This window comes from Aotus nancymaae, unplaced genomic scaffold (genome assembly GCF_030222135.1).
Source record: "Aotus nancymaae isolate 86718 unplaced genomic scaffold, 86718_ANA_hifiasm-v0.15.2.pri h1tg000004l, whole genome shotgun sequence".
Classification (NCBI taxonomy): Eukaryota; Metazoa; Chordata; class Mammalia; order Primates; family Aotidae; genus Aotus; species Aotus nancymaae.
In genome coordinates this window covers 28,656,486-28,682,354 of record NW_026988415.1, presented here as the reverse complement: position 1 = coordinate 28,682,354, position 25,869 = coordinate 28,656,486, and the positions used below count along the sequence as shown (strand labels likewise).

At 45.4% G+C, this 25,869-nt stretch overlaps 2 protein-coding genes across 2 annotated transcripts in view; one reads left to right on the top strand and one right to left on the bottom strand.

Moving 5' to 3' along the window:
- Window positions 1-21,356, top strand: AKAP14 (A-kinase anchoring protein 14). Its single transcript, XM_012475653.2, has 7 exons — window positions 1-91; window positions 258-373; window positions 3,224-3,414; window positions 3,511-3,602; window positions 15,406-15,585; window positions 20,534-20,586; window positions 21,152-21,356. The coding sequence occupies exons 3-7, from the start codon at window positions 3,234-3,236 to the stop codon at window positions 21,249-21,251; spliced, it is 606 nt and encodes a 201-aa protein (XP_012331076.1). The 5' UTR covers window positions 1-91; window positions 258-373; window positions 3,224-3,233; the 3' UTR covers window positions 21,252-21,356.
- Window positions 21,316-25,869, bottom strand: part of NKAP (NFKB activating protein) — a 21,152-nt gene continuing 16,598 nt past the window's right edge. Inside the window, exon 9 of the mRNA XM_012475641.3 lies at window positions 21,316-25,528. Within this exon, the coding sequence (XP_012331064.2) occupies window positions 25,354-25,528 (175 nt within the window). The 3' untranslated portion in view covers window positions 21,316-25,353. The remainder of the gene's footprint in view (window positions 25,529-25,869) is intronic.

Here is a 25,869-nt window from a genome sequence, read left to right as displayed (position 1 = left end):
TAGGGATGCTGGATACATACCAGCTGTGAGGCTTATCACCACTGTTCCTGACATGGCCCTGCAAGCTCATAGTCTGTTGAAAAGAAACTAGGTATAGCTACTACAGCTTGGTCCTATGATTGCGGTCAGGCAATTGCTGTGATTGGCTCTCCCCTTCCTCCCTCACCCCCTCCCATCCTGCCCTCTGTTATTAACATAAGCAGTAAAAAACATGTAGGCTCTGCTTCCATTGGTTGAAATTGGTGTTTCCTTGGCAGCACTTGCAAACATTCCATCTGGCAATCTGAGAGAAGCTACTGAGAGAATCCTTCGGAGACATCCCCAGCTACCTACCACTGCTCCGGTTCCAAGCAAAGAAGATCTGCTTACTCCGGTACTGGGGTTTCTCAGGGATGGGGTAGTCCACAGAAAGGACTTGCAGTAGTTCTCCGTATTCATCACCCAGACCTCTAACGTTACCATTCCCCTGTCTCTCCCCACCCACCCTGCCTATCTGGCCTCTGAGAAGGGAAGGAAGGGGAGGGGAGGGAAAGGGAGGGGACGGGACGGGAGGGGAGGGAAGGGGAGGGGACGGGACTGGACGGGAGGTGAGGGAAGGGAAGGGGAGGGGACGGGACGGGAGGGGAGGGAAGAGGAGGGGACGGGACGGGACGGGAGGGGAGGGAAGAGGACGGGACGGGACGGGACGGGAGGGGAGGGAAGAGGAGGGGACGGGACGGGAGGGGAGGGAAGGGGAGGGGACGGGAGGGGAGGGAAGGGGAGGGGACGGGAGGGGAGGGAAGGGGAGGGGACGGGAGGGGAGGGAAAAAAAATAGGAGAGGCCAGTGGGAGGGAGGCTTAAGAATGATGTGTGCCCACAGACGTGTGAGGGTAAAAATTGAGCTTCTTCCTGGGCACTGTTCCCCATCTTCCCTCTTCTGTTGGAGCACAGGCTCCCTAGGGAAGGTCTTGAGGAGGTCCTTCCATGTAGAAAGCACCCACCCCATGTGTTTAGTGTTGGAGGTCACAGATTTGACTTCTCCATTTATCAATACGCAATTTGCTGAAAGCCAAGTTACTGAATGTCCGGGTTACCAAACAGGCAATTTTCTTTTCTTTTTTTTTGAGATAGAGTTTCGCTCTGTCACCCAGGCTGGAGTGCAGTGGCTCAGTCTCGGCTCACTGTAACCTACGCCTCCGGGTTCAAGCGATTCTACTGCCTCAGCCTCCGGAGTAGCTGAAACTATAGGCATGCGCCACCACACCTGGCTAATTTTTGTATTTTTAGTAGAGACGGGGTTTTGCCATGTTGGCCAGGCTGGTCTCGAACTCCTGACCTCAGGTGATCCTCCCACCTTGGCCTCCCAAAGTTCTGGGATTACAGGGCTGAGGCACCATGCCTGGCCCCAAATGGACAATTTTCTAAAGGATCAAGTTGATATATGGCTACCTCACCAAAGTCTAGTGAAATTACCAATTTACCCAAAAACCTTTGTGCAGTTCTCTCTAACTACAGAGTTTATAGTAAGTTGCTCTGGCCAAATTGGCATGGCCCAAGTAAGGGCTAGGGAGAGCCAGTTCTCTAGTGTTAAGGGCCTTTAGGCCCCTCACTGCCCACCCTATAGCCTCCTGCTGCTCTGGAGTGGGCAGCCTGGAAAGGCTCTGTGTCCTCCAGCAGATGACCTTGTCTACCTCCAGCTGCAGCAACAGGGAACTGGGGCAGAGGCAAACTGAGCTTAAAAATGCTAGTATCAGGCCGTGCGCGGTGGCTCATGCCTATAATCCCAGCATTTTGGTAGGCCGAGGCGGGTGGATCATGAGGTTAAGAGATTGAGACCATCCTGGTCAACATGGTGAAACCCCGTCTCTACTAAAAATACAAAAATTAGCTGGGCGTAGTGGCGCGTGCCTGTAATCCCAGCTACTCGGGAGGCTGAGGCAGGAGAATTGCTTGAACCCAGGAGGCAGAGGTTGTGGTGAGCCGAGATCGCGCCATTGCACTCCAGCCTGGGTAACAAGAGCGAATCTCCATCTCAAAAAAAAAAAAGCTAATATCAGTCTGGGCAACATACTGAGACCTATTAAAAAAAATAGCCAGGTGTCAGCAGGACACAGTGGCTCACGCCTGTAATCCCAGCACACTGGGAGGCTGAGGAAGGTGGATGATGATGTCAGGAGTTCAAGACCAGCCTGGCCAACATGGTGAAATGCCATCTCTACTAAAAATATAAAATTTAGCCAGGCATGGTGGCACACGCCTGTAGTCCCAGCTACTCGGGAGGCTGAGACAGGAGAATCGCTTGAACTCGTGAGACAGAGGTTGCAGTGAGCTGAGATTGTGTCATTGCACTCTAACCTGGGCAACAGAGGGAGACTTCGTCTAAAAAACCCCCAGCATCATTATACTTCTTTTTAAAAGTCAAGATGGGTTAAGGAGCAGGGAGGTCTCAGTTGCCCAGGCTGGTTTCAAACTGATAGCCACAAGCTATCCTCCTGCCTCAGCCTCCTAAATAGCTGAGATTACAGGCACATGTCACCCACCACACCCACTTCATTTTAACATCATTTTAAAAGAGCCAGGTGCCCTCACTTGCTCCTAGCAGGGGATTGAGTTTCTTATTACAGATTCAACTGGGAATCAATATTGTTAGCACTTCAAAGAAGCGCTACTTTTTTTCTACTACATTTTGATTTAAGTCATTATGGGTTTGAGAATATGAGAATCCTTGGTTTTCAGGAAAAGTAGATCTCAGCAGCCAGGCACAGGTCTCACTCCTCCCCCCTTTTTTTTTTTTTTTTTGAGACGGAGTTTCGCTCTTGTTACCCAGGCTGGAGTACAATGGCGCGATCTCGGCTCACCGCAACCTCCGCCTCCTGGGTTCAGGCAATTCTCCTGCCTCAGCCTCCTGAGTAGCTGGGATTACAGGCCCGCGCCACCGTGCCCAGCTAATTTTTTGTATTAGTAGAGACGGGGTTTCACTATGTTGACCAGGATGGTCTCAATCTCTTGACCTCGTGATCCACCTGCCTCAGCCTCCCAAAGTGCTGGGATTACAGGCTTGAGTCACCGCGCCCGGCCCTCACTCTTCCCCTTAAACACCCCATCCCCTCCCTAGAGGCAACAAGTGCTTCCTCTCTCTTGTGATTCTTCAAGAGATGGTCTGTACTTCTGTGAGTGCGTTCACATGTGTGTACATACACATGCATTCAGTGAATTACTTCTTGAGGTTTCTTTTTTCCCCAGGAAAAAGAAAATGAGTGAGACTCAAAGTTCAACAAGCCAGAAAGCAATGGATGAGGATAACAAAGCTGTAAGCCAAACAATGCCGAATACACAAGACAAGACGAACACACAAGACTACGAAGATGAATTGACTCGAGTAGCTCTAGCTCTGGTTGAGGATGTCATCAATTATGCTGTGAAGTTTCTGGAAGGTAGTAATCCCATTTGTTTGGACACCTAAATAATTGTCTCATTATATAGTGCCACACTACCAGGCAACTAACAAATTCACACCTTTGTTTTTGCAGATGAGCAAAACCCTATTAAAAACATCAAGTGGATGACTCACGGTGAATTCACTGTGGAAAAGGGTCGTAAACAAATTGACGAATATCTTTCGGTAAGTTAGGCCGACCACTTCAGCTTGGTACTTCAGTGTGAAGAACAATAAAGAGACTCAGCAGATCAAAAGTCTGAAGTCTGGAAAATCTAGGAGATGGTGTAAAGGGGGTGACTAGAATAAGTAAACGTGGTCTGCATCTCAGTTCCAAAATCAAGGTGGGGTAGTCTTCGAAGGTGAAAAGCACAACCACAGTCATGTTGCCCTGTGTCTGTATCATTCTAACCTTCCATTGCCCTGGGAAAATCTGCCCTTCCTACTTAAGCAATTTGGCCATGCTGGTGCATTAAATGGGGGCCTAGTGGCCTAAGGAGGGAGCTGCTCCTCCAAAATAGGAGTCCTCCACCACCCGCATTATTTTGTTTTTTTTTAGAGACAGGGTCTCACTCCGTCACCTAGGCTGCAGTGCAGGGGCTCTATCCTAGCCCCCTGCAGCTTTGAACTCCTGGGCTCAAGCAACCTTCCCACCTCAGCCTTCCAAGTAGACAGGCGTGTGTCACCACACCTGGCTAGTTTTAAAATTAATTTTTTGTAGAGACAGGATCTCGCTAGGTTGCCCAGGCTGGCCTCAAACTCCTGGCCTCAAGGGATCCTCCTGCCTTGGCCTCCCAAAGTGCTGGGATTATAGGTGTGAGCCATTGCACCCCGCCTCCACCACCAATTTTAGAATGCTCCCATTAACAGAGGGGATGCAGATGGATCAGAAGACTTTTTGATTTGGCTTTGGAATATATTGCCTGCATAGTAAGATGTACAATCCCATGAATTCCTTTGTTTTTCTGCCTGTGTCTGACTTTGACTTCTTTGTGTGGCTTATCCTGGCAGCTTTGCTGAGAAGGCCCTGGATTAGTGAGTGGATAAAGGAGAATGGCTTGGGCCAGGCACAGTGGTTCACATCTGTAATCCCAGCACTTTGGGAGACCAAGATGGGAAAACCAATTGCTTGAGCCCAAGAGTTTGAGACAGCCTGGGCAACATAATGGAACCCCATCTCTATAAAAATAAAAAATTAGGCCAGGTATGGTGGCTCACACCTGTAATCCCAGCACTTTGGGAGGCCGAGGCAGGCAGATCACAAGGTCAGGAGTTTGAGACCAGCCTGGCCAATATGGTGGAACCTCGTCTCTATTAAAAATACAAAAATTAGCTGGGCATCGTTGTGAGCACCTGTAGTCCCAGCTACTCTGGAGGCTGAGGCAGGAGAATCGCCTGAACCTGGGAGGTGGAGGTTGCAGTGAGCCGAGATAGTGCCACTGCACTCCAGCCTGGGCGACACAGCAAGACTCCGTCTCAAAAAAAAAAAAATTCTCTGAGTGTGGTGGCACCTATAGTCCCAGCTACTCAGGAGGCTGAGGTGGGAGGATCACTTGAGCCCAGGAGGTCGAAGCTGCAGTAAGCTATGATTGGGCCACTGCACTCGGCCTGGGTGACAGAGTGAGAGACCCTGTCTCAAAAAAAAAAAAAGAATGGCTTGAAATCCTTCTCATTGTGCTTCTATGGAACAGAGACCAGTTGAAATTGGTGGAGGCGAACTCCCCTACCCCTGGGAAAAGTACCAGCTGTCTCTGTTCCCCAGGCCAGCCCCTCAAAGCCTACAGCCCTCAGGGCAGTTGTGAAGGAGGAAAAGTCAGGGATCTCTGGCTCCAAGCCCTGTATGCTCCAGCGGGCACCACTCACCGTTCCCATTTGGAGGAGTATCTTGAACATAGTGAGGAGGAATGGTGCAAGTTACTCGAGCCTTCCTGCTGTGGAACACATCTCCACTTGAGGTTGGGCAAAGGCCCCTGCCTACTGCACTCAGGGTTCCTGAATCAAACTAGAATGGAACACATAGCAAGAAGGAAAAATTTCTCTCATGAATCCCATTGGTCATTCTAAGTAAAAGGCAAAAGTAAGTTCTGACAATGGTCTACAAGGCCCGATATGATCTGAGTTCTCTTTCCCCTCCCAACTTAGGGCTCAGCTCCTATCACTTCCCACCTTCCCCCCTCACCTTCCTCCCCCAGCCACGTTTGCCTCCTTGCCCTTCCTTGACTGCCAGGCATGTTCCCCCATCAGGATCCTTGCTCTTGCTCTTCCCTCTGCCTGGAACCCTCTCCCCTAACATATATGCCCACAGCTCACTGCTTTACCTCCCTTCAGACTTTTGTTAAAATACCACCTGCTCCTGCTGGGCGCAGTGGCTCACGCCTGTAATCTCAGCACTTTGGGAAGCCGAGGCAGGTGGATCACAAGGTCAGGAGTTCAAGACCAGCCTGGTCAACATGGTGAAACCCCGTCTCTACTAAAAACACAAAAATGAGCCGGGCGTGGTGGTGCATGCCTGTAATCCCAGCTACTTGGGAGGCTGAGGCAGGAGAATTGCTTGAATCCAGGAGGCGAAGGTTGCAGTGAGCTGAGATTGCGTCGCTACACTTCAGCCTGGGCAACAAAGAGAGACTCCATCTCAAAAAAAAGAAAAAAACAAACCACTTGGCCACCTCATCTAAAATCACAACCCTCTCCACTTCTCTGATTCAGTTTTTCCTTCACACTTCTTTCTGCCTAAGATACTAGCATCTGTTTATTTGTCCTACTGCCTGTCTTACACCAGCAGATCATATGGTCCCTGAGGGTAGATTTCTGTTCACTGCTCTGTTCCCAGCCACGAGCAATGTCAGGTACACAGATGCTCCATAAACCTGTGTTAAACACATGAACTTATTTATTTATTTATTTATTTTTGTGGTAGAGTCTCGCTTTGTTGCCCCGGCTGGAGTGCAGTGGCACGATCTTGGCTCACCGCAACCTCTGCCTCCTGGGTTCAAGCGATTCTCCTGCCTCAGCCTCCTGAGTAGCTGGGACTACAGATGCTCACAACCACACCCAGCTAATTTTTTTTTTGTATTTTGAGTAGAGACAGGGTTTTACCATGTTAGCCAGGATGGTCTCAAACTCCTGACCTTGTGATCTGCCTGTCTCGGCCTCCCAAAGTGCTGGGATTACAGGCGTGAGCCACCGCAACTGGCCATGAACGGATTTATTATCTCCTTACCATATTTCTTCACAAATGAAGAGCCAGGTCAAAGCATTTGTCTTCCCTACTTCCTAGGGCTGTTGTGAGGATAGAGACAATCAGAAAATAAATGACTGAAAAGCTAAATATGTTACATTAACTCATGATGTAAAATCCTCCTGTTCCCAGTCCCACTAATGCAGCACATCTGAGAAGTGACGTCTCCCATCTAAGTGCCAGGCACTTCTTTTTTTTTTTTTTTTTTTATGAGACCAAGTTTCACTCTTGTCACCCAAGCTGGAGTGCAATGGTGCGATCTTGGCTCACTGCAACCTCCGCCTCCTGGGTTCAAGTGATTCTCCTGTCTCAGCCTCCATAGTAGCTAGAATTACAGGCACCTGCCACCACACCAGGCTAATTTTTTTTTTTTTTGCTTTTTTAGTAGAGATAGGGTTTCACCATGTTGGCCAGGCTGGTCCCAAACTCCTGACCTCAGATGATCTGCCCAGGTTGGCCTCCCAAAGTGCTGGGATTACAGACATGAGCCACTGCGCCCAGCCAAAGTGCGAGGCATTTCTGACAGAGAGCTTTCTCAAGCTTATTGCCAATTTCCCAGGGTTTACTACACATCAGGGGATTGTAAATTAGAAGTTGTCATTTACTGAGTATTGCTATGTGTTAAGCACTGCAGTGCACATCATCATGCATTATCTCATTTAATCCTCACAACAAAACTGTGTGTGGGTATATCATTGTACCCATTTAACAGGTGAGGACTGTTAAATTGCCCAGCCTCTCTCTGATTGAGCCGCAAAATGAAGTTATGATCATATGCCTGTCTGATGTATTCTTTTTTTTTTTGTTGAGACAGAGTATCATTCTGTCACCCAGGACTGCGGTGCAGTGGCACGATCTCAGCTCACTGCAACCTCTGCCTCCTAGGTTCCAGGGATTCTCCTGCCTCAGCCTCCCAAGTAGCTAGGACTATAGGTGCATGCCACCATGCCCAGCTAATTTTTGTATTTTTAGTAGAGACAGGGTTTCATCACGTTGGCCAGGTTGGTCTCGAACTCCTGACCTCAAGTGATCTGCCCACTTCAGCCTCCCAAAGTGCTGGGATTACAGGCATGAGCCACTGAGCCTGGCCTGATATATTCTTTTTAAAAAATATTTATTTATTTATTTTTTGAGATGGAGTCTCGCTCTGTTGCTCAAGCTGGAGTGCAGTGGTGCAATCTCGGCTCGCTGCAGCCTTAAACTCCTGGACTCAAGTGATCCTCCTGCCTCAGTCTCCTGCGTAACCAGAACTATGGGTACATACCACATTGGCCGACAAATTTTTTATTTTTTTGTAGAGATGAGGTCTCACTTTGTTGCCCAGGCCGGTCTTGAACTCCTGGCCTCAAGTGGTCCTCGTGCCTTGGCCTCCTAAAGTGCTGGGATTACAGGTGTGAGCCACTGCACCTGGCCAGTTCTATCTGATATAGTCTTTCTATCATAGTACGAAAAGTACTTTTTTTTCCTTATTTGTTTTTTCTGATCAGGTTTTACTGACCCAGGAAAAGTACTTTTGGATGACAAAAATAATGCAGACTTTTATTATCACTTAAAAATACAAACTCAAATGACTTTAAGGTACTACAATGTGAATAAGAATAACTAAACCTGGTATCAGAAGGCTGGTACAGGCCAGGCATGGTGGCTCACACCTATAATCCCAGCACTTTGGGAGGCCGAGGCGGGCAGATCACTTGAGGTCAGGGGTTCGAGACCAGCCTGATCAACATGGTGAAACCCCATCTCTACAAAAATACAAAAAAATTAGCTGGGTGTGGTGGCATGCACCTGTAATCCCAGCTGCTCGGGAGGCTGAGGCAGGAGAAGTACTTGAACCCAGGAGGCGGAGGTTGCAGTGAGCCGTAATCACACCACTTACTGCACTCCAGCCTGGGCAACAGAGTGAGACTGTCTCAAAAAAAAAATAAAGAAAGAAGAAGCTTGTATAATTGTGAGGAGGGAACACTTACATATCGTCAATGGCAAAGTTGGTTCATTCTCTTCAGGAACACAGTCTGGCAACAGGAATATATAAATGGGTTCCTTATAAAAGAAAAATTAGAGAATGCCCATCACCTCACACAGTTAAAATTACTTCTATAATAAAAAGAGACATCACTATAAAAAATGTCCAGTGAGCAAAAAGATACAAACTAGAAAATGAAATTACCCACAATACCCATTTCTTTCTTTCTTTTTTTTTTTTGAGACAGAGTCTTGCTCTGTCACCCAGGCTAGAGTGCAGTGGTGTGATCGGCTCACTGCAACCTCTGCCTCCTGGGTTCAAGCGATTCTCTTGCTTCAGCCTCCTGAGTAACTGGGATTGCAGGTGCGTGCCACTGCGCCCAGCTAATTTTTGTATTTTTAGTAGAGACAGGGTTTCACCATCTTGGCCAGGCTGATCTTGAACTCCTGACCTCGTGATCCACCCGCCTCAGCCTCGCAAAGTGCTGGGATTAAGGCATGAGTCACTGTGCCCGGCCCACAATACCCATTTCTATTACCCCAAAGGTCACTTACCATGGATACCAGTTTTGTGCACATACTTTTTTTTCATTGTTTTTTCCCTTGTGCATATATTTCTAGATGCCTGTTGATTTTGAGTGTCTAGTAGTATGTAACTGGCTAAGCCATCCATGATCGAGTAGTACAGTGAGATACTGTTTCCTGGCAGTGAGTATATGAAGTGGCATTATGTAAAAATCACAAAACGCATTCACTGGTGCTACATAAAAGTCTGCTGCCTGCACACTGATAAAAATGGGAAGATATTTGCCTGATGGAAACAGTTGAATTTAATGTCATGTTAAGGCTGCCTTCATTCACAAAAGCGGGGAAACCACTAAGAGCTGAGAAGAAGAAACCCTTAGAACTGAGACTTCTGGTGGGGTGGAGAAAGCACTGAGCTGGCTGCTCAGGAGTCGTGGGTACAGTCCCCCTTTATGGTGTTAGACTGTCCCTACCCACTTCTAGGCCCTGCTATCCTCATCTGCAAAGTGAAGAGCTGCATCAGATTATGTCTAGGGACCAATTCAATGTTACAAAGTCTGTAATTGTTTGGCAGATTAAACATTAGGGCTAGGAAAGTATATTGAGTAATATAGAACAGTTGAAAAACAAGGCATGCTCTGGCCGGGCACGTGGCTTACACCTGTTATCCCAGCACTTTGGGAGGCCGAAGCAGGTGGATTACCTGAGGTCAGGAGTTCGAGACCAGCCTGGCCAACATGGTGAAACCTTGTCTCTATTAAAAATACAAAAATTAGCACAGCATGCTGGCATGCACCTGTAATCCCAGCTACTTGGGAGGCTGAGGCAGAAGAATCGCTTGAACCTGGGAGGCAGAGGTTGCAGTGAGCCGAGATCACGCCACTGCACTCCTGTCTGGGAGACAGAGTGAGATTCCGTCTCAAAAACAAAAAAACGAAAAAAGGCATACTCCAATGGGCCATAAGGGGTTGACTGTTGGGCCCCATCATTAAAAGGAATAATGATTTTGGGGCCAGGCGTGGTGGCTCACACCTATAATCCCAGCACTTTGGGAGGCTGAGGCAAGCAGATTACCTGAGGTCAGGAGCTCGAGACCAGCCTGGCCAACATGGTGAAACCCCATCTCTACTAAAAATACAAAAATTAGCTGGGCGGGTGGTGTGTGCCTGTAATCCCAGTTACTTGGAGGCTGAGGAAGGAGAATCACTTGAACCTGGGAGGCAGAAGTTGCAGTGAGCTGAGATCACATCAACTGCACTCCAGCCTAGGTGACAGAGCAAGACTTGTCTCAAAAAAAAAAAAAAAAAAAGGAGGGAATAATGACTTTGGGAGGCTGAGGCCAGTGGATCATTTGAATCCAGGAGTTCGAGACCAGCCTGGGCAATATAAAGAGACCCCTGTCTCTACAAAAAATGAAAAAAACCAGCCAGGTGTGGTGGTGCACACCTGTAGTCTCAGCTACTTGGGCAGCTGAGGCGGGAGGATCACCTAAGCCCGGGGAGGTTGAGGCTGCAATCAGGTATGATCGTGCCACTGAACTCCAGCCTAGGTGACTGAGTAAGACCCTGTCTCAAAAAAAAAAAAAAGAAAAGAAAAGAAAAGAAAGAAACAATTCACAGCTCCTGATCTCAAGGAATCTTGAGTCCAGTGCTCCTCTCTGGACTGAAACAGCCAACTGGGTACAAGTTTGAAATAAGCTGAGGCAGGCCGGGCACAGTGGCTCACCCACTTGTAATCCCAGCACTTTGGGAGGCCGAGGCGGGCAGATGACGAGTTCAAGAGATCGAAACCAGCCTGGCCAACATGGTGAAACCCCATCTCTACTAAAAATACAAAAATTAGCCAGGCGTGGTGGTGCGACTGTAATCCCAGCTACTCAGGAGGCTGAGGCAGGAGAATCGCTTGAACCCAGGAGGCAGAGGTTGCAGTGATCGCGCCATTGCACTACAGCTGGGGCGACAATGCAAGACTCTGTCTCAAAAAAAAAAAAAAAAAAAAAAGAGAAACAAGCTGAGGCAAAAGGCCAGGCTACATTTTTTTTTTAAAGGAGGGCCTGAAATCTTTTTGCTTTCTCCTCCTGTATATCCTGTCTTCATTACTGGGATTTGTTAGATTCTCCCAATTCCTTCCTTCTGTGAACCTTCATCTTAATTCAGGGTCTTCTTTGAGTCAGAAGCTTTGTGTGCTCCAGTAGCCAGCCCAAGGAGGTTCAGTTGAATAGAATTTGTTAAATACCTGTGACATCCAAGGCCCTGGGCTAGGAATCAGGGATGCATTATGACTTCTTTGGGGCCTAGGCACTCTTCGTTTTGTAGGCCCGTTTCTCCTTCAAAATATGAAAAAATTCAAGACAGCACTGGTATAAAGAATATAATCATGACACTAAAATTCATTTTTTCTTCTAATTTTAAAAGAAATAAACACATTTTTGTGGGCCCTAGGTATTGAGCCTATTATGCCTTACAGATAAGTCAGCCCTGTTAGAAATGTTTTAATATTGGCCGGGCACAGTGGCTCATGCCTGTAATCCCAGTATTTTGGGAGGTCGAGGTGGGCAGATCACTTGAGGTCAGGAGTTCGAGACCAGCCTGGCCAACATGGCAAAACTCTGTTTTTATTAAAAATAAAAAAAATTTGCTTGGTGTGGTGGTGGGCACCTGTAATCCCAGCTACTCAGGGAGGCTGAGGCAGAAGAATTGCTTGAACCAGGAAGGCAGAGGTTGCAGTGAGCCGAGATAGTGCCATTGCAATCCAGCCTGGGTGACAGAGTGAGACTCCTTTCAAAAAAAAAAAAAAGTTTTAATATGGAGACTACAACACAGACAGCCCCTTATGGCTGCTCTATGGGGGGAAGTCTCAAGTGCCAAAAGAGAGGCAGAAAGCAAGTTCCACCAGCGCTCAAAGGGAAAGGGTGTGAAGTCACATCTGGTTGGAAGAGGGATCAGAAAGACTTCTTGGAGGTGGTAGTTTTAGGGAAAACAGAATTTATCAAGTAGGAGTGATAGAGAGTAGCTTCTCAAGAAATGACAACGACTGGATCAAAAGCATGGTGTAAATATGGGGAATAGTTTGACGGGAATATGAGCTTTTCGTGGAGAAAAGTGTGACATGAAACTATTTTTTTTTTTTTTTTGAGACAAGGTCTTGCACTGTTGCCCAGGCTGGAGTGCAGTGGCACAATTATAGCTCACTGCAGCCTCAGATTCCTGGGCTTAAGTGATCCTCCTCCCTTAGTCTCCCAAAATGCTGGGATTATACCACATCTGGCCATTGTGGGAGGTCTTTTTTTTTTTTTTTTTTGAGATAGAGTCTTGCTCTGTTGCCAGGCTGGAGTGCAGTGGCATGATCTCGGCTCACTGCAACCTCTGCCTCCCAGGTTCAAGTGACTCTCCTCCCTCAGCCTCCCGAGGAGCTGGGACTGCAGGTGCCTGCCACCACGCCCGGCTAATTTTCGTATTTTTAGTAGAGACAGGGTTCCATATTGGTCAGGCTGGTCTCAAACTCCCGACCTTGTGATCTGCCCACCCCGGCCTCCCAAAGTGCTGGGATTACAGGTGTGAACCACCGTGCCCAGCCTGTGGGAGGTCTTAAATGACACAGTGAAACATTTTCATTTTGTTTGGCAGGCAATGGGGAGCTACGGGAGGTGTTTTTTTTTTTTTCCCTGAGTTGGAGTGTTCCTCCTGTTGCCCAGGCTGGAATGCAATGGCATGATCTCGGCTCACTGCAACCTCCACCTCCTGGATTCAAGGGATTCTCATGCCTCAGCCTCCCAAGTAGCTGGGATTACAGGCATCCGCCACCATCCCTGGCTCATTTTTGCATTTTTAGTAGAGACAGGGTTTCACCATGTTGGTCAGGCTGGTCTCGAACTCCTGACCTTAGGTGATCCACCCGTGTCAGCCTCCCAAAGTGCTGGGATTACAGGTGTGAACCACCGCGCCCGTGCCTGGCCCAGCAGATATGACTGAAGCTGTGCTTAAGGAAAATAACTCTGGCTTCCCTGTAGGTGATGGATTGGAGAAGTGAGGTTGAGGACAATGGAGTCTAGGTAGGAGGTTATTGCCTAAGTCCAGGTAAGAAAGAGTGAAAGCTGAAGTAGAGCAGTGGCAGTGGGACTGGAGAAGAATGGATAGATGTGAGACACATTTGGGGTAGAGCAGATATGACTGAAGGTTAATAAAAAATAGATGAATTAATTAAGGAAGAAATGAAGGAATGAAAGACTGAATGAATGCTACTTTCAATAATGTAGTTAACCTTAGTTGTGCACAGTTGGCTCTCCATATCTGCAGGGGAATATGTTTTGGGACCCTCTATGGATACCAAAATTCACATGTGCTCAAGTCCCTTAGTCGGCCCCCCGATCCATAGATTTAACCAACCGTGGATCGAAAAGTTTGGCCCTATGTATTAGATTCTGCAGCGCTGGGACTGTATTCCCATCTCAACTCCAAGAATAGGCCCAGACAAAGGACACGTTCCAAGGAAGATTTTGTTTCTCCACTCTCATCACTAAGAAGATTTGTGCCTTGAAAGGGGGAAGTGCCCGGGAATGGTGGCTCACCCCTGTAATCTCAGCACTCTGGGAGGCCAAAGCGGGTGGATTGCTTGAGCCCAGGAGTTCCAGACCAGCCTGGGCAACATGGCAAGACCTAGTCTCTAAAATAAATAAATAAATAAAATTTTAAAAAGAAAAGAAAAGGGGGAAGTTTCTCCAAGGGTGCAAACAAGGAATCACTCCTTTCTATAGGATGTGGATTATCCTATTGCCTGACTCACTCCTCTCTGAATTTATTTTATATACCACCTAGTGGCTGCAATGAAGTGAGCTGAATTTTCACAAATGGCTGAAGCCAGCCTCATTACTTTCTAGTCACATATTTAGGTCTCCTGGGGTGAGCAGAACAAGTGTTCTAATCACTTCCTGATTATTTTCCAGTTAATTGAACCTGCCTCCTGTAAGGGGTCTGAAGCAAGGTGTTTGTGTATATGGGTGGTGTGTATGTACACTTAGACATCTAAGTGTGTGTTCTTGCTGGGCGCGGTGGCTCACACCTGTAATCGCAGCACTTTGGGAGGCCGAGGCAGGCAGATCACTTGAGCTCAGGAGTTCGAGACTAGCCTGGGCAACATGGCGAAACCCCATCTCTACCAAAAATACAAAAATTAACTGGGCATGGTGGCGCATGCCTGTAATCCCAGCTACTCAAGTGGCTGAGGCAGGAGAATTGCTTGAACCCGGGAGGCAGAGGTCTCAGTGAGCCAAGATTGTGCCACTGCACTCCAGCCTGGGTGAAGAAGTGATACTCTGTCTCAATCAATCAATCAATCAATGTGTCCCTACACAGGGAAAATCAACGTGTCCTCACAGTCCAAGGCCCAACCTCAAGTGATGTTTACATTCTTCACTTGTTTCATTTCAGCTTAAACTTTTCTCTACTCCATCCATGGAGCTAATTGGGAGCTCACCCTAGTTTGATCCCAGTGAAAAATATTAGGAGTGGCCGGGCACAGTGGCTCACGCCTGTAATCCCAGCACTTTGGGAGGCCGAGGCAGGTGGATCGCTTGAGGTCAGGAGTTTCAGATCAGCCTGACCAACATGGTGAAACCTCGTCTCTACTAAAAATCCAAAAAGAAAAAATTAGCCAGGTGTGGTGCAATATGTCTGTAATCCCAGCTACTTGGGAGGCTGAGGCAGGAGAATCTCTTGAACCCGGGAGGTAGAGAGTGCAGTGAGCTGAGATCTGCCATTGTACTCTGGCCTGGGCAACAAGAGCAAAACTCCGTCTTAAAAAAAAAAAAAAAAAATCAGGAATGGACTCCAGAACAGTTATAACCCCGACTGTTGTATGCCACATTTATCCTTTGTTTTTATTTATTCATTTTTTTTTTTTTGGGGATAGGGTCTTGCTCTGTAACCCAGGCTGTAGTGCAGTGGTGTGATCACAGCTCACTGCAGCCTCAAACTCCTGGACTTGGGTGATCCTCCTGCCTCAGCCTCCCCAATAGCTGGGATAACAGGTGCATGCTACCATGCCTGGCTAATTTTTAATTTTTTTTTTGTAGAGATAGGGTCTTGCTGTGTTATCCAGGCTGGTCTGGAACTCCTGGCCTCAAGCAATCCTCCTGCCTTGGCCTCCCACAGTGCTGGGATTACAGGCATGAGCCACCGCGCCCAGCCATGCTGCATTTATCTATAGGACTTTTACAGAAGGCTTTTATTTTTCTGTGTGCTTTTTCTTTTTTCTATGAAACAGATGTGTATTTATAAAAAACGCTGGACACACACCACAGTGTTTGTGGAGAGGAAAGACTTAATTCACAGCTTCCTCTACATCTACTATGTACATTGGAATGCCTCAACTGCTGGCACACCCGTAGCACAAACCTCTTCTGGTACCTACTTCAAGCTGAAGGTCTCCAAAACCAAACCTCCGGTAAGTTCTTCTTTTTCTCCCTTCAGTGAGGATGGAGACTTCCCTTGTCAAGGTCATCAATAACCCCATCTTTGCCAAATGTAATAGTCATACTTCTGACCTCATCTTACTTGGCTTATGCACAGCACTTGCCATAGCTGATCACTCCCTCCTCCATGAAACTTTCCATTTGGCTCCCAGAACAACATACTCTCCTGGTTTTCCTCCCGCCTCACTGACCATTCCTTCACAGTCAGTCTCTACTGGTAGTCTCCCTGCCTCATACCAACCTCTTCATGTTGGATTGTCTGGAAACTCAGGCCTTGGACCTCTCCTCTATATTCTGTACTCTTCTCTATACTCAGTTCTGTCATCTCATTTAGTCTCATAGCTTTAAATGCCACCTAGAACCTATGATCCCCAAATTTATATCTCTAGCACAGACCCCTCCCACGTGGATGTTTAATAAATATCTCACTTACTGTATGTAAATCTGAACTTCTGATTTTCCCTTCTAAGCCTGTCTACTTGCAGTCTTCATCTTAGTTGATGGCCAGAATCCTTGGTGTCATCATCCTTCACTCTTCTCTCATATCCCTCATCTAATCCATTAGGAAATCCTATTGGCTCTACTTTCACAAACATATCCAGAATCCAAGAATTCTTTTTTTTTCTTTGAGACAGAGTTTTGCTCTTGTTGCCCAGGCTAGAGTGCAGTGGTACGATCTCGGTTCACTGCAACCTCCACCTCCTGGGTTCAAGTGATTCTGCTGTCTCAACCTCCCAAGTAGCTGGGATTACAGGTGTGTGCCACCACGCCCGGCTAACTTTTGTATTTTTAGTAGAGATGGAATTTTACCATGTTGGCCAGGCTGGTCTCAAACTCCAGATCTCAAGTGATCCACCTGCCTTGGCCTCCCAAAGTGCTGGGATTACAGGTGTGAGCCGTTGCATCCAGCCCCCTAACAATTTCTTACTACTCCACTTCTATAATCCTGGTCCAAGACATCATCCTCTCTCACCAAGATCATGCCAATAGCCTCCTAATCAGTCTCTCTGCTTCCACCCTTGCCCTCATCATGTTTCTTTTCAATGTTGCAGCCAGCTGAGTGAGCCTTGTAAAACAAATTTTTCTTTTGCTTATTTTATTTTATTTATTCATTTTTGAGATGAAGTCTCACTCTGTTGCCCAGGCTGGAGTGTAGTGGCATAATCTTGGCTCACTGCAACCTCCGCCCCCGGGGTTCAAGATTCTCCTGCCTCAGCCTCCTAAGTAGCTGGGATTACAGGTGCCTGCCACTGCGCCCGGCTAAGTTTTGTATTTTTAATAGAGACGGGGTTTCACTGTCTTGACGAGGCTGGTCTTGAACTCTTGACCTCATGATCTACCAGCCTCTGCCTCCCAAAGTGCTGGGATTACAGGTGTGAGCCACCGCGCCCGGCCTTTTTCTTTTTTTTAAGAGATGGTGTCTTGCTTTGTTGCCCAGGCTGGTCTTGAACTCCTGACCTCCGGCTATCTTCCTGCCTCAACCTCCCAAAGTGCTGGAATTACAAGTGTGAACCACCACCCCAGCTGTAAAATAAATCTGTCATTTTTGTGTTTAAAATTTTCCAAAAGTGCTTCTCAAACTTTTTTTTTTTTAAGACAGAGTTGCTCTGTCATCCTGGTTGGAGTAGAGTGGTACAATCAGAGCTCACTGCAGCCTCGACATCCCAGGCTCAGGCAATCCTCCCGCATCAGCCTCCCTTGTAGCTGGGACTACAGGTGCATACCACCATGCTCAGCTAACTTTGTGCTGGGATTACAGGTGTGAGCCACCACACCTGGCTGTAAAACAAATTTCTGTCTCTCATCTGTTTTATGTCTGTCTATCTATCATCTATCTATCTATCATCTGCCTATCTATCTATCTATCATCTATCATCTATCATCATCTGTCTATCTATCTATCTATCTATCATCTGTCTACTTATTGAGACAGGGTTTCACTTTGTCATCCCAGCTGGCAGGCATTGGCATGATCATGGCTTACTCCAGCTTCTACTTCCTGGGCTCAAGAGATCCTCCGGCCTCAGCCCCTCAAGTAGCTGGGACTATAGGGATGCACCACCATGCCTGGCTTTTTTTTTTTTTTTTTGAGTTTTCATAGAGACAAGGTCTTGTTATGTTGCACAGGCTGGTCTTGAATAAGAGACCAGCACTTTGTAATCCCAAAGTGCTGGGATTACAGGCATGAGCCACCATGCCTGGCCAATTCCTCTGTTTAAAACTTTCCAAAAGTCCCTTTCGAAATTTAAAGTGCTGGTGGGCGTGGTGGCTCATGCCTGTAATCCCAGCACTTTGGGAGGCCGAGGCGGGCGGATCACCTGAGGTCAGGAGTTTGAGACCAGCCTGGGCAATATGGTGAAACCCCATCTCTACCAAAAATACAAAAATTAGCCGGGCGTGGTGGTGCATACCTGTAGTCCCAGCTACTTGGGAGGTTGAGGCAGGAGAATGGCTTGAACCCAGGAGACAGAGGTTGCAGTGAGCTGAGATCGCGCCATTGTACTCCAGCTTGGGCAACAGAATAAGACTGACTCAAAAAAAAAAAAAAAAGAAAGAAAACAGAAAAGAAAATTAAAGTGCATACAAATTACCTGGGGATCTTGCTAAAATGAAGATTCTGATTTAGCAGGTCTGGGCTTGATAGTCTGAATTATTAACAAGCTCACAGGCCATGCTGAGGCTGTGGGCCCAGAGACTACCTTTGAGTAGTAAGGGCCTACAAGGCCTTGTATGATCTGGTCCCTTGTTATTTATGCTTTCCCACTACTCCTTCCCTTCCACGTGCTCTGGCCATTCTCAGCTTGCTTCTCCTCAAATAAGTCAGGTATAGTCCTGCCTCAGGGCCTTTGCGCTTGCTGTTTCTTTTGACTAGAACACTTTCCCCTAGCCATGTGAACTGTTTGCTCCCTCACCACCTTTTTCACTCACGTTCCTATGCTTCTTCTCCATAGCCCTTACCACCTTCCCTTCTAATATTCTATATAATTTTGTTTTTTAGATGGAGTCTCACCCTGTCTCCTAGGCTGGAGTGCAGTGGTGCGATCTCGGCTCCCTCCAACCTCTGCCTCCCGTGTTCAAGTGATTCTCCTGCCTCAGCCTCCTGGGTAGCTGGGACTACAAGGAACATGCCACCACAGCCAGCTAATTTTTGTATTTTTGTATTTTTTTTTGAGACAGAGTTTCGCTGTTGTTACCCAGACTGGAGTGCAATGGCGCGATCTCGGCTCACTGCAACCTCCGCCTCCTGGGTTCAAGCAATTCTCCTGCCTCAGCCTCCCAAGTAGCTGGGATTACAGGCGCACACCACCATGCCCAGCTAATTTTTGTATTTTTAGTAGAAACGGGGTTTCACCTTGTTGACCAGGATACAATTTTTGTATTTTTAGTAGACATGGGGTTTCACCATGTTGGCCAGGCTGGTCTCGAACTTCTGACCTCAGGTGATCCACCCACCTCAGCCTCCCAAGGTGCTGGGATTGCAGGCATGAGCCACCACTCCTGGCCCTATAATTGTTTTATTATTGTCTACTCCCTCCACCAGAATGTAGGCTCCACGAAGGCAGGGATTTTTGTCTTGCTGTAAAACAAGGCCTGGCAAATAGTAGGTACTCAATACATACTTGAAGGAATGATTACTGGTATCCACTAGGTAGACCATGAATAAGAAATATGTTAACTTGGTTGTTGTGAAAAGAGTCAAAATAACATTCATGAATCTAGGGGAGGGGTCCTCAGAAGAGCAGGGCTGGCACCAAGCATAATGCCTGAAACACAACAGACGTAAACATTTTATTTCCTCTTCGCCTTCCCATCCTTTCCTAAAAGTTATTTGTACTTTGGCCTGATGCTGAGGCTTTATATATGACCACACAGTCAGTGAGCCATCTATTTCCTATATTCATCCTGTCCTAGTACAAATATGTCTATTCAGAGAGTTTGGAACCTAGAGTAATCAAAAAATTTGGAATGGGCAGTATGTGGAGATTTTACTTCTCCTCGTCGTATATCCTTCTACCAGCTGTCTTGCTAACTGGCCAGGTCAGAGATCAGGAAGTAAGTTTTGTAGAGGTGAACATGACTACACCAGAGACCACACAGAAAGAGGTCTTGGGAGAGTGGCTCCTGCTCAAAATGCCAAGTATAATTTCGGAGGCAAGGATGGGGATGGACTACTGAGACAATATTACAACCTACATGTTTATGCTGCTTTAAAAATGCTTCAAACCTTTTCATCTATATTAATTCATTCTCATGCTGTTCATAAGAGGTAGAGATTGTCGGTTGAGTAAACTGGAGCATGTAAAGAAGGTTAATGACTTACACTCCTATTAATGAGGAGCATAAGCCTGTCTCAACTTATTTCCAATTTTTTGAAGATTCTTAAGATATTTGTTGTCAAAAAGATCTTTAGGGAACAGAGGTTTAAAGTGATGAAAAAACTATCACCCTCCAGGTGAAGGTCACCCAAAGAAATTTAAAAAAACAAAAAACAAAAAACTATCACTTGCAGATTCCCAATTCATAAGCAAGATGAATTGTAGAAATTCAAGAGTATGCATATGGGCAAGTGTAGGGAAGATTGGGCTGGGCATGGTGGCTCATGCCTGTAATCCCAGCACTTTGGGAGGCCAAGGCAGGTGGATCACTTGAGGTCAGGAGTTTGAGACCAGCCTGGGCAACGAGGTAAAACGCTGTTTCTACTAAAAATACAAAAATTAGCTGGGTGTGGTGGCGGGTGTCCGTGATCCTAGCCACTTGGGAGGCTGAGGCAGGAGAATCACTTAAACCCAGGAGGTGGAGGTTGCAGTGAGCTGGAATCACACCACTGCACTTCAGCCTGGGAGACAGAGCAAGACTCCATCTTAAAAAAACAAAGAGTTATGACTGGTCTGGGCTAACAATTGTCCTTCTCTTTCTTAGGATGCACCCATTGGTGTTTTTTTTGTAGGTGAAGAGCAAGAATTAGTTCACAGGTAATGAACATTTGGAGGTTTGTTTTAAAAGGGTGGGAGAGAGGTCATCACACACCAGGAATCCAGCAGTTGCACAGCCACAGATAGTTCATGTAATGGTCACTTTTCTTCTTTGGACCACCAACCCCAGACACTAAGAAAAACAATTTTCTGGAACAATTTCAGCCCATTCTAATGAAATTGTTTTTCTTAGTGTCTGGGTTTTTCAGTCATTATAAGGTTGAAGATTAGTTGCTGGAGTAGGGTAGGGGCAAAGTGGGTCATGTCTTTTGTTTCTATGGAAAACTTCGGTATCACATAAAATTAACTTATGTTTAATAATCCCTTTTATAGCAGCTCTCTTAAAGATCTTTACATATAAGCTCGTTAATCTTTTCATTGACTGGGCTTAAGAAACAGTAAAGGATAGATATAGAGAACCCTAGCTACCTCACCTCCCCCACCAATAAAAGAGGCTTCTTGCTTACTAGGAATATAAAAGAGTAAATAGGAATCCCCTTTGTTTGATTTGAAAAGCTTTCGATTTAAAAATTATTTAAAAGTGTTTGTTTTTCTTCCTCTGTAGACCAGGAATGGTTTGCTTTCGAGAACAGTGGCAGAAGAACCTTACTGATGCCAAATATGATTGCATGAAGGCATTCTCCTCCATATTTGATCGTGTCTGATTCTTACAGAATGTCTTAGGATTGTTTTTCTAATCACGTTAAATTAAGAAGACAATACAGCACATCAAACCACATAATATTTATTAATAAACTTGTGGCACACAATCCAGCTGCATTTTTTTGCATTCATTTTCCGTTCTGCAACCTCCATCACATTAGCAGAGTAACCAGTAAGTTGTTTTCTAAAATACTTTTTTCCATCACTGTATGCATCACTTCTGAGTCTTACAGGTATACAGCTGTGTTTAGAGAGTTGCTAAAATTCACCTATCGGACCAAACTAAGACTGGTACTTGGCTGTTTGTTCCCCATCTGAGCCTAAGTCTCCAGCTCAGACACATCTCTTATGGGCACAACTGGGAACAAGAAAATGGCAACAGTTCTACAGCTCATAATATAACCAGTCTGAAGGGTTCCCCTACTCACAGACCCCTTCGTTTACTGTGAGTTAAGCCTCACTGCTAAATAATGTATTTTGAAACTGGAAAACCAGGCATGCTGCCTTCCATAATACACCACTATACTCATGATGGCAGGAGGGTGGCTTGAGGACTAGGGGCAATGACACGAGATGGATTCAATCATCGCCGTTACTTATCTCTGGTCTTCTTCCCATCCTCAAACCAAATAGTCACTTGTTCCTACCTTCCCTGTAAACCTCTCTTGCCTGGCTGCAAAATTTTAAGACACCAAAGACAAAATTACATTATGCTCTGAGTGATGACTTACAAGTACATCAGAATATTTATTTACGTAGAAAAGCACTGGAAAGGAGGAACACAAAATATGAAAGACAACTGACACAGTACTGAAATATTTCCTTTCTTTTACTGCTATATTTGTACAATAAATAAAAAAGGAGGGAAAACCCTATCAGAGCAATGGGTAAGGAGGTGGCAAACTAGGTAAGTCTCCCTGGAGAACAAAAATTATATTTAAAATACAATAGCCCTACAACTGACTTATGGCTCAGGTGACTAAACACAATTTGAAGCAGTAAGAACACTCATGAGCTGAAAATAAAATACATTTAGCCCTTTTATTCTTCCTGCCTCTTTCCCAAAGAATATGCCATTGAAGCTGTTCTTGATATCACGATATTCAAACATCACAAAATTTCTGCATTTAAACTACCTTCCCTAGTGAAAATGAGAGAACATAATCATTCCGTCTCTATAACCAGGAAAAAACAAAGAGAATAAATTTTTTTTTTTTTTGAGACAGAGTCTCGCACTGTCGCCTGGGGTTGGAATGCAGTGGCATGATCTCAGCTCACTGCAACCTTGGCCTCCTACCTCAGCCTCCTGAGTAGCTGGGATTATTCAAGCAATTCTCCTGCCTCAGCCTCCCGAGTAGCTGGGATTACAGGCGCCTGCCACCATGCGCAGCTAATTTTTTTTTTTTTTTTTAAAAGATGGGGTTTCACTATGATGGCCAGGCTGGTCTTGAACTCCTGACCTCAGGTGATCCACCCACCTCGGCCTCCCAAAGTGCTAGGATTACAGGCATGAGCCACCATGTCCAGCCAATTTTTTTGTATTTTTAGTAGAAACGGGGTTTCACTATGTTCACCAGGCTGGTCTCAAACACCTGACCTTGTAATCCACCCGCCTCGGCCTCCCAAAGTGCTGGGATTACAGGTGTGAGCCACCATGCCCGGCCGAGAATAAAATTTGTAAGTGGGCATTATAAAATTCAGGTTTTATTATACAGGGAAGTAGATGGATTGAGACTCAAAACTCTGGGAACTAGTTTCTTTTTAACTTTTGGAAATTATAGATTTATTAAGCTAGGCAGCAACTATGATTAGGTATAAATAAACAGAAATCATTTCAAATTCAGGGGTCAGAAATGTTGCTACATGCTGACTCTTTAGTTCAGTAGTTGTAGGTTAAAAGTAGACATTTCCTGGAACATATATTTAATAGTGTTTAAGACTGTTAATACCATTTAATAATAAAACTTTTGGCTGGGTGTGGTGAGTCATGTCTATAATCCCAGTACTTTGGGAGGCTGAGACAGGCGGAATGCTTGAGCTCAAGAGTTCAAGACCAGCCTGGGCAACAAGGTGAAACCCTGTCTATACTAAAAAGAAAAAAATTAGCCAGGCATGGTGGTGTGTGCTGGTAGTCCCAGCTGCTCGGGAGGCTGAGGTGGAGGATCACTTGAGCCAGGGAGACAGAGGCTGCAATGAGCCAAGGTCACACCACTGCACCAAAAATCTAAGGCAAGAGGGCATTTTATAACAGTATAATCAGAATTTCCTTATCACCCAGGTAATTTAAATTTACCATAGGCATGTAATAATAATGCAGATCAAACAACCTTAACAAAAATGGCCAGTCATGGCAGCTCACACCTGTAATCTCAGCATTTTGGGAGGCTGAGGTGGGCAGATCACTTGAAGTCAGGAGTTTGAGACCAGCCTGGCCAAGATGGCAAAACCCCATCTCTACTGAAAATAAAAAAATCAGCCAGGCATGGTGGCGAGTGCCTGTAATCCCAGCTACTCGGGAGGCTCAGGTGGGAGGATCACTTGAACCCAGGAGGCGGAGGTTGCAGAGAGCTGAGATTGCACCACTGCACTGCAGCCTGAGTGATAAGAGTGAGAATCTGTCTCAAAAAACAAAAAACAGAAAACCAACCTTAACAAAAACAGCCCAAACTTCCAGGGTTCCCTCCCCCGTTCACTCTTCTGATCTAATTAAAACTGAACAAAATAAACGAAGGAAAAAGATCATGAAATCATAGTCCCACAACTTTCCATTTCTTCCCAACTTAAAAAGGAATAAAGTAAGGAGGTTCTATACATTAAGGATTAAACTGATGACAGATGTAAAAAAAAATAAACAGAAAGGTTTAACAATGTTTAAAATGAAATCTGCTTAGTACATAAAACACAGTTAAAAAATATTTACCATCGTTTTAGTTTCATCCTTATAAAACAGTTAAGCTAAAATACTGACTCATTATATTTTTCCTTATCAGAACTCTTGACCATAGTTGACTCCTATTCTTTCTGATGTTATCCTAACCTCAAACTCAGATCAGCTCAGGTTGAAATGAAGTACTTAAATGGGCATAAGAGTAGACTTCTCAAGACTTTATATTTGAAAGAACCATTTTTAAGTAACTTATTACGAATTTATAAAAGCTAATGTTCACATTTCAATTCAACAAGTCTGTGAGTTAAGTTTGCTTTTTGGTGTGTTTGTTGGTTTTAGAGTGGAGGTAGGGACTTAAAATCTATTATTTTCAGGGCAGATCATATATTGTAGTATACAAGTCAGTTTTCAAATTCCAGGCTTGCTTTTCGCAGCAATGCCTTCATTTTGTTAACAAAAGTGGACTCCTATACGTTTCTATGAAGTCCATTTATAACACATTCAACACAGAGGAGTGATAATTTCCCAAAAGTTCAGTTAGGGTAGAGGTGGGGGTGGGGCAGGCATCACATATAGCTAATAGTAGCAGTGTCTCATGGTGTGAGACTGAAGTTTCTCATTTCACTAACACTTTTTGTCCATGCCGCCTCCTCCAATACAGAATTTTACTCATAATTTGGATTTTTTTTTTTTGAGATGGAGTTTCGCTCTTATCACCCAGGCTGGAGTGCAGTGGCACGATCTTGGCTCACTGCAACCTCCGCCTCCAGGATTCAAGCCATTCTCCTGCCTTAGTCTCCCAAGTAGCTGGGATTACAGACGCCCACCACCACACCACGCCTGGATACTTTTTGTATTTTTTTGGTAGAGATAGGGTTTCACCATGTTGGCCAGGGTGGTCTTAAACTCCTGACCTCAGGTGATCCACCCACCTCAGCCTCTCAAAGTGCTGGGATTAACAGGCGTGAGCCACCGCACCCAGTTCATAATTTGGATTTTTAAACCAGAAAGTTATTATGGTCAATCCAAAATAACCCAAAGAACTTGTTAAAGTTCTATCAATAAGCAGCTTTTTACTGAAGGACTGAAAGAATTAAATAGAAGGCACAGTAGCAATGTAAAGCTTTCTCAGAGCATGACAATCTTTTTGTATGCATGTGTGGAACCCAGACTTTCATTTTTGTTGTTAAAAATGTCTCTGGACAATCAGAAAATCCTTATTTGTCATCTTTCCCTTTGGTCTTTCTGTAAACCATTTCTCGAAAACTGGCCAGAATCTTGTTCTCTCTTTTTCGTCTCTCTTCTTGGTTAAAGGATGCAAGGGCTCTCTTCTCATCAGCACTATAGATCTGGTTTTCTTTTCGTAGTCGCACAGCCTCCATTCGGCGATGCCTGGAGAGAATTTTATTTTTGGCTTAATTTCTCAGTAATTATTTTCATAGTATATCCTCATTAATCTTTTCTTAATACAGAGTGGCCTATTTAAGAGCTGACAAATAAAAACTATTTTTTGAAATGGGTTAAGTTTCCAAAAGATCACTTATTAGTATTTTAGCTGCCTGACATGTCCCCTTTTTTTTTTTTATTGTTGGCTCTGAGTATGGATGCTGCATTGCTTTTTATATTTGGTGATATAGGGTCCTACTTTCATCTTTTTCCATACGAATAACCATTTCTTTCCTATTTCACTTAATGAATGGTTCTTTCTTTCCCCATTGATCCGACATACTCTT

Bases quoted from the DNA above. Each gene is read 5' to 3' on its own strand.
- AKAP14 (XM_012475653.2), top strand. From the start codon at position 3,234: ATGAGTGAGACTCAAAGTTCAACAAGCCAGAAAGCAATGGATGAGGAT. The intron at 3,603-15,405 runs GTAAGTTAGGCC...TCTATGAAACAG, and splicing joins AAATTGACGAATATCTTTCG to ATGTGTATTTATAAAAAACG. The intron at 15,586-20,533 runs GTAAGTTCTTCT...TCTCTTTCTTAG, and splicing joins TCTCCAAAACCAAACCTCCG to GATGCACCCATTGGTGTTTT.